The 16,160-nt window shown below is 36.5% G+C and overlaps 1 protein-coding gene across 3 annotated transcripts; it reads right to left on the bottom strand.

Annotated features, from left to right (window-relative positions):
* Positions 1-1,347: 1,347 nt before the first annotated feature.
* DTWD1 (DTW motif tRNA-uridine aminocarboxypropyltransferase 1) lies at positions 1,348-15,102 on the bottom strand. 3 transcript variants are annotated; one of them, XM_086620507.1, is made up of 5 exons: positions 14,789-15,102; positions 13,573-13,716; positions 11,986-12,256; positions 6,746-6,990; positions 1,348-1,362 (listed from the first exon to the last, which is right to left on the bottom strand). In XM_086620507.1, the coding sequence occupies exons 1-4, from the start codon at positions 15,062-15,064 to the stop codon at positions 6,761-6,763; spliced, it is 921 nt and encodes a 306-aa protein (XP_086476633.1). In that variant the 5' UTR covers positions 15,065-15,102; the 3' UTR covers positions 1,348-1,362; positions 6,746-6,760. The 3 variants fall into 3 exon arrangements, with proteins under 3 accessions (XP_086476633.1, XP_009990605.1, XP_086476632.1); XM_009992303.2 differs by lacking the exon at positions 1,348-1,362 and adding an exon at positions 1,466-1,902; XM_086620506.1 differs by lacking the exon at positions 1,348-1,362 and adding an exon at positions 2,154-2,178.
* Positions 15,103-16,160: the final 1,058 nt, after the last annotated feature.

Genomic DNA, 16,160 nt, shown 5'->3' on the forward strand with positions numbered 1-16,160 from the left:
AGCATTGATCTGGCCTGAAGGAAGCCTGTGAACAGAGAAAGCTAGATAGAATGTTTCAGTTGCATAAACTAATCACTAGAATACGCAGGTTTAGGTCACCTGGAATTCATGCTACATTTGGCAAACAAGTTAGTCATGACATAGAAGCTGCAAAAATATTTTTTGAAAGAAATAAAACATTTCTGATGTTCCTGAAATACAGAATTTTTATTTAGTGTTAGCAGCAACATTTGAAATTAAGTCTGTAGTTCCAGCTTGAGCAAACTTTTTTGCTGGAACCAGAGTATTGTTCTTCTGTAGAAAAGATAGTAAGGATACGTTTTTTAGACTTACAAAGAGCCTGATTCTGTTAAATTCATCAGCATCTGTCTCCAAAGCAAACAGTTTCAGAAATTGTACTAAAGCAGACCTTTAGGCTATGAGGGTGGCATTCAAGTACGGTCTAAAAAAAAAGACTCACTAATTGAGAGGCACTTCAAAATGGAGTGTATCCTAGGAATGTTTTTTATAATTCACTTTTTAATTGAGTAGAAGAAATGTTTTCCATGTGGAAACCAGCCTAACTCATTATGATGAAAGCCTCAAGAGTCCTAATGTATGTTTAAAACCAGGACTTGTAGACATTAACAGATATAGATGCTAATATGACTAGAGATTGTATCCAATCATTGTTGATTGCACGTCTGTTGATGATACTGAAACACAAAACGTTGCAAAAAATGAAGAGTCCATGTTATTTACCTCACAGACAACTTGCTTTATTGAAGTTACATGTTACTCCAGATCATATGCACAAAAATATATTCTCACAGAGTAAAGGCCAGGTCCTATCTCCGTTTTGTAGGACAGATGGTATATTATAAAATCTACAGTTACATTAATAGGTTTACATGCAGTTGTTTGTAATAAAACTGCACCGAAATAGAGTACATACTAGCATAAACAAGGAATCTATAACCCAATTGCATATTATTAATAAAAAACCCCAAAACATGGGAGAAACACTAACTCTGGTTTGATTATTTTATTCTCCAGTAAGCAATCAAAAGACAGGAAAGAAAACGTCATGTTGCATTATATATGAGTTTTCCATCAGAGGTCATATATGTGCGTGTTCACTGTAGGTGTTACACACAATTACTCGAGGCAAACACATGTTCTTAGTATCAGGGTGGGTGTGCTTCTGCTCCTTTTCTCCTCTTTTCTGCTAAATAAATGGCACAGCATGATCCATGGCATTTCCTTAGTGCAGGCGTCAGAATTTCTGTCTAGTTCAACATTCTCTAAATTTTTTTTTGCAGTCTTACTCTTTTAATTGTTTCAGAATAACCTGTTTACCTCTTTGGCCTCTTTTGGCATGCCCTGTGAAGGGTGGATGGACGTACTTAACTTTAATTCAGGGAGTTGGTTTTGCAGCAGTGGGTAGCTTTTTTTTTTTTTAACAAATCTAATACTTCAGTGCTGCTTGAAGATGCAAAGAAAACATACTTTACAAGAAAAAAGTAGGGAACTACACTAGACTCATTAGCAGCAATATTCAGAACAAGGAAAAGGTAAGAAATATTATTCTTCTAGTGTATGATTTGGAGGGATAATACAGTATTTGTGCTGGATAGTGCATCCAAACTTAACAAATGAATTTCTAGTCAAACTACTTCTCTGTGTACATTAACAGGCTTGGCTATTTGTCTGTGTCTAAAGTACGTATTTGCTCTGTACACAAAACAGTTTATCAGTTCACAAAATTAAAGAATACTTTTTTTTATCATTGTACTCTGTAAGACAGAAACAGCAAAGGAGAAAATCTTTGGCTTGCACCCTAATGCATTTATCAGTAGGAGGGAGGTATGTATGTATTCATATTTGCACAGGTATGCGTACCTCTGTATAGCTCTTCTATCCCTGTTGTTGGAAAAGCAGAAATTTTACCATTAGAATCTTCAAATAACAATACTCAGCCTTTGGATTTCATGCTGAGTTCAACTGGCTTATGGGCCCAGCTTCATATGTAGAGAGTGTTGTACAGAGGCAGAAATTAAATTTACAGGTAAGGGAAGTGAAGCACACGGATCACAGGTCGAGTAGGACTCAATCTTGGGTATACTGATGTGAAGCACTCTCTTCTGTGTTCACTCTTTTGTGACGTGTTTCTAAACATCCTACTGCAACACCTGTAGCCTGAAAAGTCAGCAGTAAAATCACAGTTGATTTGAATGTGATAACAGCACTAGTGTTGCTAAACTTAGACAAAAATTTCCACTTTCGGTGAGGTGAAAATGCTAAGTCTGTTTTGCATTAGAGTACCTCCCACCTCTTGCTGTGGGACTCCAGAACTGTTTTAATATTTTTTCTGGCAGATAGTGGTAAAGAAACCACATCAGTATGCGTATTTTTGAAGTTTAATGTGATACACTACTTTCAAAATTCTACAATATCTGATTTCTCTTCAGAATCCATAAAATGGCAGCACGGTGTTATCTTTCCCAACAAGGGAACAAGAAGAATGTTGTAAATTTTTCATATGAATACTTTGAATGTTGGTGTTACTAAGTCTCACCAGTCAAAATCAACATTCCTACTATTGAAAGCATTGGATTTTTAATAAAATAATGTCTCTCGAGACAAGGGATAACAGTTCAGGAACTATGTTGAGTCATTCAGTACGTCAATAGATGACCTCATATTCTAGTATTGATATATCACCATCCTACTGACACATGATCTTTCCATCCGAGTGGGAAGCTTTCCTGTTTCAACACTGCCGCAGTCACCGTTAAGTTCTGTGTCGCAAAACAAGTTTGATGAACTTAGCTGATGCGCAGCTTTTTGGAATACTTTGAGACACGAGTCAGTGCTACCTGGGAGTGTCCGAACTGTCTTATAGTAAACAATGGGAAACTAAGAGGAAGTTTTCTCCCCTCCTTATTTTGGTATTTTCAAAGACAGTGATTGGTGGAATGGATTTTCACATCACATTACATTTTATATAGTAAACAAGACCATCACTGATGAAGATAGACTGATTTTTAACACATTCAGGCAAAATACTGAAACTCAACACGAGAGAAGAGGAAGGAACGGATCACTGTAGTACTCTGCAATTGAGGCTGAAGAAGCCTATGTGGAAAACCAGATGGACTCAAATTGGAAACAAAATTTCAAGAAGCAGTAGCTTTAAATCAGGTGAGATTACAAGTGCTTTGGGAGGTTCTGCCGTAGATTCCAAGTTGCCATCTCTTTTCAATCTCCATGTATCTTTACTGCATGCACTGACACAACCCTTTATTCGACCTTGGCTTGGATGACTTTCGTGCTACCTTCCAGGAAAGGAATTGTTTTTTTGCAGCTCCCTCTCTTATTCATTTCAAGAAAAGGATTAAATCCTCCCTCTGACCAAGCATACAGGCACGCTAAAGTGAAGCCACTTCATGTTCCTGGCCAAACAGAGACCAAAAATACCCACAATAAGCAAAAGCAGATGGCTTCAGTGGCAGGAAATGAATGAGCCAGACTGCAGGTAAAACGGTTCTCTGAACACATCTCGGAGGTTCATAATGACAGGTTCTTTGTTATCTGGGGCCTCCCCACGGGAGGCCAGATGTCTTCTGTTGTGAAAGGAGATAGATAGAGATGCTCTTCCTTTTCCTCCCCCTTTAACTGATGGCTGTTTAAGTTACTGCTAATGGAAGTGGAAGCCTGCTTTTCCCCTTGCTCTCTGATGTTTTTGGAAACAGAAGAGATAGTTAGTGCAGGGGTATTCTGATATGAAAGAAAAGGCCCAGAACTGGCATTTACCTCCCCATGACCCTAATTTTAAAGAACAGGGAGGTCAGTGCTGTTAATTGCACTTGAAAGGATTAACCACTTGATTGCTTTCCTTTGGTGGAACAAAACTATTCTTTAGTCTCAAAGCTGGATAAATGTACCAGTGGTATTGAGACATTTCCAGTGTGAGGTGGATGACTTGGTTCGTTTGCCACCTTATACCAGTACTGAAATTAAATACAGGGTTCAAATTATTTTACAGAGGGGAAAGCAGGAGACAGGAGAGAAGGGGGAACTACATCTGCTGCTCAGACAGAACAGATTTGCAGCAGAAGTGACAATAACCTCCTTCCTGTCCTCATAAAAGGATATCAGAGGAATATCAACAGATCATAATTAATTATGGATATTAGATGTGCCTCTGTCACTTGATGTAAGAATGACTCTTGCATTATGCTGAGGTTTCACTGGAAGAAAAAGAACCCAATTCCTGAACACAGTGTTCCAGATATAAAGTCTTTTCTGTGCACTGATTTCACCTGAGAACTAAAATTAATTTACTTATGGAATGGATTCTTAATTACCATTGTTCAAATAAAGCAAGGTACACAAAACTTAAATTTGGAAACCATTTTTAACCTTATGAAACTATTTTCCAAAAGTAACAAAGAACAGCTTATATAAGCTTTTATCTGACCTCTGCTTCTTAAATAAAAAAACATGTTTTCAGGGAAATGCGTCTTGGAAGTAATTCTGCCCCCCCCCCCCCCCGATTTTTCTCTGGTTCTTGTAAAACACTAGGTCAGTGGGTTCATTTTGTTTTTGTTTGTTTAAAGTGGGTGAAAGTTTCCTTCTCAAGCTATTAAACTTATGTGATATTTAAAAAAATATTACAGCAATCTTTAAGAAATACAAGAACAGATGGAAATGTCAAAAGACTATCAAAATTCATACCAAAGGAAATAGCATTAATCATTGTAAAAAGTCAAAATAACTCTCAATAGAAATAAGAACCAAATGAATAAGAAACGTGTTGTTTCAACAGCACTGAGACATGACTGCTGATTTTTCTCATTGCCTGGCACATGAACTCACAATATACTTAACAGCTGTGCCATTATGTATGTGCACTTAAAACCAATCTTTCTCATTCTGACTTCAAGCCTGTGCTTCTCATGGCGCTATTAGAGGTCATGCACACTTCATGTGCACTCACGTAACTTAACTAGCACTTCTTTTTGCAAATGGAGGAGGTTTGGTTGTGCACTGAAATGCATTTTTATATGCACTCACTCATGCATATAAACATACAAATCTGAAGATAAGTATGACTTGCAGAGAGCGTGTATTTGTATCTTGTGTTTTAAACAACATCAACTTGGATTTCAGTATCTTGAAGCATTAAAAAACATAGTACGAACTAGTTGTTTGAGCCTGAATGGATTGCTGTGTAAATGTAAAAAGACTTTCCTGAAGGATTTTTCAAGGCACTGTTTCTCTGTTAACCAGGGTGAGCGTGACCTCCTGGAGAGTATGCTACAGGTGATAATTTAGTCAGATTTGTTGAGGAAAACACAACAAAAACTTCAGAATTTTTGTTTAAAAAATAATCTATTACAATTTTTCAATCTGTGTCACTTCAAGATCTATTTTTTTTTCTCAAGTAACACACTTCTGAGACTATTCAGAAATACTTTTCCATTTTATATCGTACCTCTAATGTAACATTTTTTTCTTCTACCTTAAGACTATAATTTTAACCAACATTAATTTTTCTGGCAGAACATCCTAGTATGATGAAAATATATTTGTATAACTCTGCTTGTAAAGCTATAGTTTAGGTCTATTACCTTTGCCAGCATTAGCTGTACAGTATAGCTTGGCAAAGACGCTTGTATAATTACATTCACATGGGATGACTCTGCCAGCAGTGCTACACATACCAGCAAAAATTTCATCAGTGTAGAAAAAGTCTTATTTATGCTGTTCAAATTTGCACTCTTACTGCAAAAGAAAAAACATAGCAGATTCATAGTCTGCCTAATTTCAGGAAGTCAGGTCAGAACCATCATCTTCCCTATTTCTCGTCTCTGCAAATTACTTTGTCCTGCAAAATCTCTACGTTTTCAGACAACTCCTACAGTGCAATGAGCCCTTTCTGCTGCTTAGAATACAAGTATGTGGCAATTAAAAAATTTTAGTGGCTATGGTATGTCCTAGTGACATTTGTTAAGTTAGTGTTCTCAAAAATAATAATATTGCATAATAATAATAATAAAAGACATTAATTTGTTTGAAGAAGTCTAAAATGACCCAAGAAGTTGAGAATAATCTTAATTTAACAGCATGTGAATGGTACTATAGAAGTCACACACTGTGTAATGAGGTTTAAAGAGATCACTCTTTTCTATTACTAGAACAATCTTCCAGAATTAATCTTGAAAGTACATAATTTATATTCTATTAACAGTCTTTTATTTTGTATTGCTGCCCCGCTCCCCTCAAATTAAATATGATCCTAAAAATTTCAGTAAGCTTTTCATGTTATGAAAGTGAAATCAGTATTATTGAGTAAAAAACAAAGAGAACACCTGAAATAAAGTATTAGTAATCATCATAATAATAAGAAGCTAGTACGCTAATTCCTTTTTACAATTAGAGAGATCACTCCTTATGGCAAGAGGGACCAGGTCTTCCTCCTCTCAGGACATAATCTCCCTGTGATGAGCAGCTCAGGTCTGTAGGTTCGAACACAGCAATACTTAGCAAAGCATAACTGTTCTCAAGTCAGTATTTCTAATCAGACTGCTCATCCTCAAGTGTGCAGGACATGAGGTCTGCAGCTTACTTTTGGACAAGTACTGTAGCCATTGCTAAGAGTACAACCTATTTCCAGGTTTCAGTTAGATAAAAATAGTTACACTTGTGCAGCTTATTATTACAATAGAAATAAAATAAAATAAGATGTAGTGTTACTCACCTATAGACAGACATCTTACTCTTTTCCTGCACAACACTTGGCATTTTTAATCAATGTGTACATAAATGAAAAGAAAAAAAGCAGATTATCATATTGTCCTTTGTAGTTCTCTTTCAAAATCTCCTGATGGTAGTCCACAAGGAAATAATAAATTGCTTCTATTGTGGAAAGGTATGTATCTGGCTTTCCCTTCTGATGACGCCAAAAGCAAGTTTTTCTCGTCTTCAACTCAATTTGCAGCAACCCTGTCAAGAAAAAAAGTTGATAGATAATGTGGATTGGTGTATGGAATGCCAAACAAGTCTTCAGTTTTGTGTTCTGACTTTGCTGTTAGCCTGCTAGATGCCTGCAATGCAAATAATTTCTCTTCCTGTAGCTCCATTTTTCATCTGTAAAACGAAGGCAATAATTTTATCTTCCTTTGTGGGCCACTTTGAAATTTGATTAAAAAGTGCTGTAAGTTCTAGGTTACAATCCTCATATTTGCAATTAAAACTTACAGGTTATGCCTTCATTCACACAGCTTCACAGCCCTCAGTAAACTGCAGGGTGTCTTCAGATGGGAAGAGTGAAACCCACACCTACAAGGACTCATCAGTGTTCACAAAACGATGAATCAGACTTCATCCTTTGCAAAGCTAATGCCTTTTAAGTGTAACACAGAATCCCTCAGACTGTTAGTTTTGCTGCACTGAGGAGTACTTGCTAAGAGCCAGACGCTATTCATTTATGCTTGTTAAGTAACTGAAATCTCACTGCGATTACCCAGGAGTAAGTATGACAGAATCTGGTCGTTAATTTTATTAGAAGCTAAAAGCATTCTCACTTGAGATGAAAGAAAGAAATTCGGTCTTTGTATGGCATATGAAAATCTTATCTACTATAGTCTCTGTAATGGTGTTATTACTCAGATGAATTTTAAACTTGTATCTTGATTTTTATGTTCCTTAAGATGCACAAACTACTCAAAATTAAAAACACCTTAAGGTATAATCACTTCATAAGCAGGATGGATAGTTGGATTATAAAGAATAGCACATACACCTGTCAATATTAGGATCAGGATATAAAATTATCTTCTTCTAAACGTTAAAATCAGATACTAAATGCGTGTCATGAAATGATTTGTATGATTACTTGTCATGACAAGTAATAATACAAATAACAATGTGGATTAGGTATTGCTCGTAAGTTATGGACAGAGAAGTTTCCATAAATTCCAAATTCAGGAGAGCGCAGCACTTGTAATTCCATACTTTTTATCTTCAAACTACATTAATTCTTTCTAGTGTAATTGCAAGATGGATTTAGCTGTTTGCTTTGCAGTTAGTAATGTATGATATATTGCATAGTAAAAGAAATCTCTCCTACAGTGTTTAAAAAAAAACCCAAAACCCAGGAGATTCCATCATTGAATTTAAATGTTATTGTTGGCATTTTGGAACTAAAAATTCAAAATAACACAGTCTATTACTATTCCCTGCCCATGACAGGGAGGTTGGATTAGATGATCTCTAAGGTCCCTTCCAGCCTATGCCATTCTATGATTCTATGATTCTATTGCATCTAATAACCCTATACATGTGTATTCAAAATAGTAACAGGAACGTGCATTAAGCTTGTTTCCCTCAACAGGTTTCAATACTTGAATTCTCAGCCCTAACCAAAGTGAAAACTTTCACCAAATTCAGCAATGTTTCCACCTGAACAGCAGTGAACCAAATTTAGGGGATGATTCCTCCAATAAACTTCCACCTATTTGAGGTTTGAAGACAAACAGAAGGTCATAAAAGGCAAGACCACTGACACTACTGAGCTTACCACAAATGCAGGATCAGTTCATTTCAAACAGATTTTTAGGAGTTTTGTAACAAAAAAATTAGAGGGGGTTAGGGGTTACAGTTCACTGAGCATTTTTCTATAATCTGTGTTGTATTTGTATCTATACAGCCAAAATGTTTTATTACAAATACTGATCGTTCATATGAAAGCTACAATACTAACTTACAACACTAAGGAAATCAAAATGTTGGGTTTGCTTTTTTAGCATCCACGTACTTTGAGCTCATTAGAAATCAACATTTCTATGAATCTGCAATCAAGCGAAACGGAAATACAACTAACTTTATATCTACTTAGGTAATGTAACCAAATTTACCTTATGAAAGTTACTCCCTTGTATATGTGTCTTACGGCAGACAACACCCTTCAGAGAGACCTCTATTCTTCCTGGTGTCACATTCTTTCACCCTATCACAGCACAGTCCCTGTGCTCCCTCCACTATAACAACCGAATGCTCAAACCTGCAGAATCCTACATTAATCAAGTGGTCACTGATGTCACATCTAAGAGATTCTAAGTTCTTATCAACAAGATGTATGTAAGTTGTAAAGTTTACACATATGCTGACGCCTGTTGCTTACTCTGAGCCTTCCATCACCTCTCCATCCCTACAGTTTGTATAGTGAACTGGGAGATTCACTACTTCAAGAAATACCAGTGCTGCAAAATAATGACTAATTATGGTTTGTACCTGTGGTAGCTAGTAAGAGTCTAAGCTCTTACTAATGTACCTATTTTTATTTTAATTATTCTGTTAATTTCCTAAAGAGGTACAACTTGAAAAAGTTACTTCAGGCAGGAATTTTGCTCCTTTCCTAATCTTTTAGATTCCCAAGGTTTATAAGTAACTTAAGGATTTAGGCTGAGGAAGCAGGGGTGTACATACCTTGGATTCACCTTGCCTCTGCTATAGCCCCCTGAATCACATCTACATATCTTATTTTAGAAAGAATGTAGAAACTCATGACAGAACTCGCACTTTTTCTTTCCATCACACCCTTGCGTGTGATTTTGAGGGAAGAAGAAAGATGGAAATATGAGATGAGGACAAGAGACTTGTGAGAAAAAGAGGATGAAGGGAGTTTGCCTCAGAGAACATCCATTTACTGCCCTCAAATATCCTACCTGTGCGTAAGCAAAGGCTGCCATTTTCTTGCGGAAATGAAAGCAAGCACGAAACTTAAAAAAAAAACCAAACTACTGAAGCAGATCTATGATTCAGCCTTGTACAAAAGGATGTATAAACTAATAAAATCAGACATTTTGCTAATACAAAGTGGATCAAACTCACAGGAAAAATACCAAAGCAATCTGTTTCTTTAACAACCATGTTGATGTTGCCAGTAAGCTTCGTCACTCAGATAAGTAATCGCTGAACATTAGATACGACTGGTTCCTTTCTGATCTAGTGATCACTGTTAATGAAGTAATCAATCCTAGCCATTACAAACTTTCAAATATTTCCTGTCTTTAACACAATTGCTTTAGTTTTGCTTTCTAAAGATACAGTACTCCACTTTTCCAAGATATTCAGGTATTTTTTTGTCCAAGTTTTCTACGCTGGTTTTTTCAAGATTGATATACTCATTTGCTTTCTCTTGCAGTACAATTATTACATTTACTCTCTATATAAATGCAGGCTTACAAGACACAAGGCTTTTCTTTACATTTTCTTGGCTTTGTTAATGTTCCATCTAGTATTTCTTGTAACGTCATCCTTCTGAATAAGTGCAGCAATTACTTTTTTATTTGGAATTATGAACACTCCTTTTTGAACTTTAATATATGAGGAATATTTTGTTGGATGATGACTTCATTTGTAGTTGTACTGAAAAATGACAATAGTTCTCTATTTGTCATGTGTGTACAACATAAAAATTTCATCAGTTTATGCCTAAAGAAACTGTGCCCCATTCATCTTGGAAGGCAAAATTGCAATCTCTAGAAGGAGTTATTAGAGCAATTTATGTCCTTTTTGCCAGGCACTAAGGAAAGGAATGAATGCATGGGTTGTGCACCCTGTTGTACCTGCCATATGGAGGGTAAAATTCTCCCTGGGTGTGGATAAGAGACTCACTTGCATGACACTAGTCACACCATACAGCAATCCTCAAAGGTGCTCAGGGAAACAGAGGACCAGACTACAGCTGTAAAAGAGATGAAGTTCTAGAAAGAAGGGAAGAGTCCACCAGATCAGGATTCACATGGGGTAACTGGAAACCATTCTTTAAGAGCTCCAAAATAACAACAATCATGAATTTTTGACTGACACACTGTATAAGCTTCCACAGAAATCTTCAGTTCCCCTGGCTGCCTGTTACTTTTCTTAAATTCCTCCTTTTAAAGTAAGTTCTAAACGCTTTACAGTAACTTGCAACATGTGATTAATCTTTACAGCAATACTTCCATTTATTTGATAGAGTACGTTTTGTGTTAAACTAAATACTTACTAACAGGATTTTAATTAGCTGATACATCACACAAACATGTGCGATTCTCTAACAAACCGACTAGACAGCAAGGCAACATTCATCTTGCACGTAAGAAGTCTGTGAAATTCAGTGCAAAGCAGGCACCAGTAAGAAGTTATGTGTATTACACATAAACCTGACAGCCTGCCTTCCAGCTAAATGCACCTTTTTCACTAATGAAATTATTTTTAAACTCCTGTTTATCTCGAAGGAAATGGAATGCTATTGCTAAATTGTTGTTGTTTTACTTAAAATACTTAACTGTAAACTTCTTGAAATGAACCTAAGACAAAAAGCCTTTGCAGACTTACAAGTTTTTGCTTTCAGAGATGGGAGGGCGTGGAGGAAAAGCAGGCATTCCCTTTTGTCTGGAAAGTAGTGAGATCATTAAAATGACCACAAAACAAAGAACTTTACTAGAAAAAAAAACTAAGCCATGACATATTTGTGCTGTATCTCCTAGATCCCTTTCTCACCTTCTAGTGGCCTGTCTGCCCCTAGTGTACACAAAAATTTTTCCCTGGGTCTCCTGAAAAAACAGATAGCCACCTGCAAAGGAAATCTTTCTGGCTTCCTTCAGAGATCATTCAAACTACTGTTCTTCTATTGTCTAACAAGACAGCTTCCATTCTGTGAAATGAAGGAAATTTGTTCCAGTAGAGATGTGGGAGAAATAAATGCAAACGCTTTCTTAACATTAGTCTTACTGTTTTGCAAAACAAATTATATAATATGAAAGTAACGGAGTCTTTAGCTCAGGCAGTCTTTTACAGCAATGAAAGAGGCTGTGGAATCTTCCATGTGTACACAGATACAGGGTTAGGTATACACTTATACCATGCTCAGATATATAGATGTATATTTTCCTTAATCATTTCTGTAGCAAGAACATCTCAATATCCAGGTGTTTTTTTTTTTTTTTTTACCTTGAAGTCGTTCATCAGTTATTATTTTGTTAGTTTGATTCCAGGTACTGTCAATGACTATGATTTTCTTCAGTCTACTGCCTTCACTGCTGTTGCTTGAGATGCATTCATTTAGATCTTCTTCTTTAGGTTCTATTCTTGCTTGCTTAAGAAATGGCTCTCTGGAACAGTCATCGTTGTTATCATAAGCACCTTTCTTAGCGTATTTTTGGAGATGGAAAGCAATATCTTTTACTGACACTGAATTGGGGCCAGGAAATACAAGCGCTATCTAAATGAAGAAAAGAAAAAAAGTTGAGCATCAACAAAATCTTAATAAATCAGCAGAATTGTTTCATTAAAGAACACAAATTTTCTATCCCTACCCACAAACATTTAAGTCAGGGGAAGATGAAAAGTAATCTTAAAAAATAATTCATAATTTAATAAAATTAATCTTAAAAACACTCTATTGTCTAAAAGGATAAAAGACTGTTAAAATAACGAACAAAGATACTTATTAGAGATCTTTAATTAAATGTCATCTCTTTGCATCTACTACCAGCTCTATTACGTCTGAAAAAAAAAGTTTTTTTCAGCCAAGACAATGGTGTCAGCCCTGAGGAAGTTCAAATTTCACTGTCATTGCAGTATATGGGGCAGGAAAGCCATAAAGAATAGTTTCTAATTTAATTCACAAATTTTAGATTAGAAGAAATAATCTCTTCTGCCCCGTGTCTACTGCAGGTCCCACAAATATCTCACATGAAGAAGTCCAGTGATGGCCTTACTTAGTATCTTTTCGGTAGCTCATTGCAGCATTCAGAATCTGTGACTCGGAAAGCCTGGACAATACAAAGTCACTCCAACTTCTTCCCACTTTTGCCTGCCTTCCCCATTGCTCCTTCTGCTTTTCCTTAGCTTCCTGCCTCTTTGCTGCCTATGCTTTCCTTGATGGCTTATTCCTTGAAGAAAGTAACATCTCTATGAAATATGTATATTATCCTCCTCTTCATAGAATGGTTTGGGTTGGAAAGGACCTCAGAGATCATCTAGTTCCAACCCCCCCTGACAGAGGCAGAAACACCTTCCACTAGATCAGGTTGCTCAAAGTCCCATCCACCCTGGCCTTGAACACCTCCAGAGATAGGGCATGATTATGAATGACATCAAATGTGTAAATACTAGATGTCAGATTAATCACACCATTTAAATGAGCATAGAAATCCAAGTTCATAACTCATTTTTTTTCAGGCCAGCTGCTGAATATGATGAGCACAACACCTCACTGCTGTTTAACTTGCTGGAAGTTGAATACTTACGGGACACAATGAATCAAATTATCCGTTATCTAAGGCGGTGAATAAAGGAAATTCAAGGTGGTTAGACAGCACTGTTTTTCCAAGCTTTGGAAGACAGTCCACAAGCACTGTACATTTGTAGGCCCAGCTTTCGAGAGAGCTCAAGATGGAGTGGACTGGATTAACATGATACTGCTTTCCTCCCACTCTCTCCCAGCAGAGTGCAGTACCACTGTGGGAGGAAGTACAGAAGATACCTCTGCATCTCCCCAGAACAAAGCTCTGCTATCTATATAAAATTTCTTACTTCATGTCTTTTTTCTTCATATTCTGGAATGCAAGGGTATTTATAAATTGTAACATCATCAGGTGCCAGCAGCTTAGCATGCACTGCAGTGCTTTTGCCATCTGTTTCATTTGGGTGTTTAATAATGTCAATCTTCAAAGGTAACTACAGTAAAAAAAAAAAAGAAAAGCAATATTTACCATCATATATACAGGTACAAAAATTCGTGCAAAATCCAGGAGCAATCCCTACGGGCATGTAATTAAGGCATATTTGACAATTTTTGACAATGTTTTTGTTTTAATAGGTTTAGAACTAAACTAGAGACAAGTGACAAGAAGCACCTGTTACACTCTCTCAGTTCACGTAAATACTTAAGTATGCACTGAACGCAATTCGGAATGCTGCAGCAGTAGTGAGGTAAAACCTCTAGAATGGTATCAAGAAGGTAAATACGACGTGGTCCTAATCTGAGCAATATAATGGTCCTAAATACGAATAGTTATCTGTGTTTGGTATTCAGGCTATTGCAAAAACGGCCGTTTCAATGAAAGTACCCCTAAATGCACCAGGTCAAATTTCTAAAGTTCTTCTAAAGTATTTTCCTGATACTTTCAAAGTACTGAGTGTCTTCAGAATGCATTTTAGTTCCTAAGTGATTTCGCAAAATGTCCCTCCGTCCTCTTTTGATGATTTCTCTAAGCATTTTAGCTGAAGGGCATTACACCTTTTATTCTTTATTTATATTTTAAGAGTGGTTATCTGAATTATACAACCATGACATTTAGGAATGCCTTTTAGCTTGCATTTTATGTAAATTCACTCTTGGTTATAGAAAAATCATATTTTTTGTTCACAATATGCTCTGTTCTGGCCAGAGTTTTTAGATATTGAAAAATGAAGGTAAGAGCACTGTAAAGAAACTTTTAAGAACTAAGTGAAAACATAGTCGTTTGCACGAGAACCTGAGTGATTTCAGCTCATCTCCTCATCTAGGAGATAAATTAATGTTTATGTGAGGACTGGAACATTGTCAATGACCGTACATGTAATTCATCAGAAAAGAACAGTAATTTTATCTATCTGTAGTTTATTCTTACTTACAGCTGTGTTAGAGATGAATGGCCATAAAGAATGAATCAGAAAAGAAATGGTCACAGACAGACTGTCTGTTCTCTGTCTGCAGTAACTAAAAGGCACAAGAATATTATAAAAAAAATCCATAAGAAGTATTAACCTTCACAGTCGGAATTTCTTTGGTAGGGACAGTTTCAACGGGAACAAAGCATGTGTAACAATAAAACATCCTTGAACTGCTGCATCGGGGGCATTTTGATCTCCCACTCTTTTTTGCCTTTTCAAGTACTTCCTGCGATGCTAACTGTAATTGTTGCAGTGGGTTGTCTTGAAACGATGCTGGAGCCTGCAATTCTAGACTTTCCAAACAGTCAATGTTTCTTTTTGGTCCTTGAAAGTTTTCTTCATTTAAAAGCGTAGATGAATTTAAAGACATGGTTAGCTGAAACAGACAGTATGTTGTAGCTGTTAAATAAAAATCCAAAATACTATAAATTAACTTATTGGAAATGATTCTGTATCATCCTATTCAGAAAAAATACTCATCAAAGAAGGTATTTTCTGTAACAGAAAGAATAATAAAATAATATGACTCTGCTGTTATAGCACCAAGAACTCTAGACAGATTTCAGGAGGGCATGAGATGAACAGCTAGAAAGAACTTGAGATCTGCATCATTAACGCATATATATGCACATTCACCACTTTACTGAGATAAGTTATCCCACTCACTTAAGTCGTATAGAGTTGCTATCCTATTGGTAGGATCAGTGTCTAAAGCTTGTGAAAACACTGGTAGACGCTATTTACCTGGATGAGCAGTCCCATTAGTGTTCAGCACGACTACTGACAACGAATTCAATGTCTACAGGACAGAAATCCACAAAAGTTAATTGTACAAATTTAGATCTCTATCCAGAAATGTATTGTGTGTGGGCAAACCAAACTACTTGAATGAAATCCCTGTTGACAGAACTTTGTGAGATAAAAGGAATCTTCCAGGAGCAAGGCTTGAGGCTGAAAAATTAGTCTCGAGCTAAAACACGGCTTTGTTGCTCCATACACCAGACAATAAGAGATGACCCAGTCTAGGCTCACTCTGCAAGTCTGTATTTATTTAATAACACTGATGGATTTTTTTCAGGCTTTCTTCAGGACAGATGTTCTCTCACCCTCTCTGGTTGGCATAAAATTTTCATTGTGTACTCTGAGTAATGTATCAGAAACATGACTGTATGCCTATACCTGATCCAGACAGAATTAGTATTGCTGTGTGCAGAGGTGCATGGTCACAGTCACAGCTTTAGCAAAACTCTCCTGACTACATCACATGGGGTCCTCTCTAGTCTTCAAAGCAGCTCACAGTCAGGAGCCTGCACAGCCTGCAGTAGTTCTCAATTGCCTTTTGCACTCTGTACTGCATCACTTAAAATGAAAACAGTCATTCTCGGTATTTACTTTCAGCTAATTTAGGTTTACTTTTTCATGTCAGGAATCACACTTGTAAAATGATGAAACGGAACAGTCAGGTT

This window comes from Tauraco erythrolophus, chromosome 14, assembly GCF_009769465.1.
Source record: "Tauraco erythrolophus isolate bTauEry1 chromosome 14, bTauEry1.pri, whole genome shotgun sequence".
NCBI classification, from domain to species: Eukaryota; Metazoa; Chordata; class Aves; order Musophagiformes; family Musophagidae; genus Tauraco; species Tauraco erythrolophus.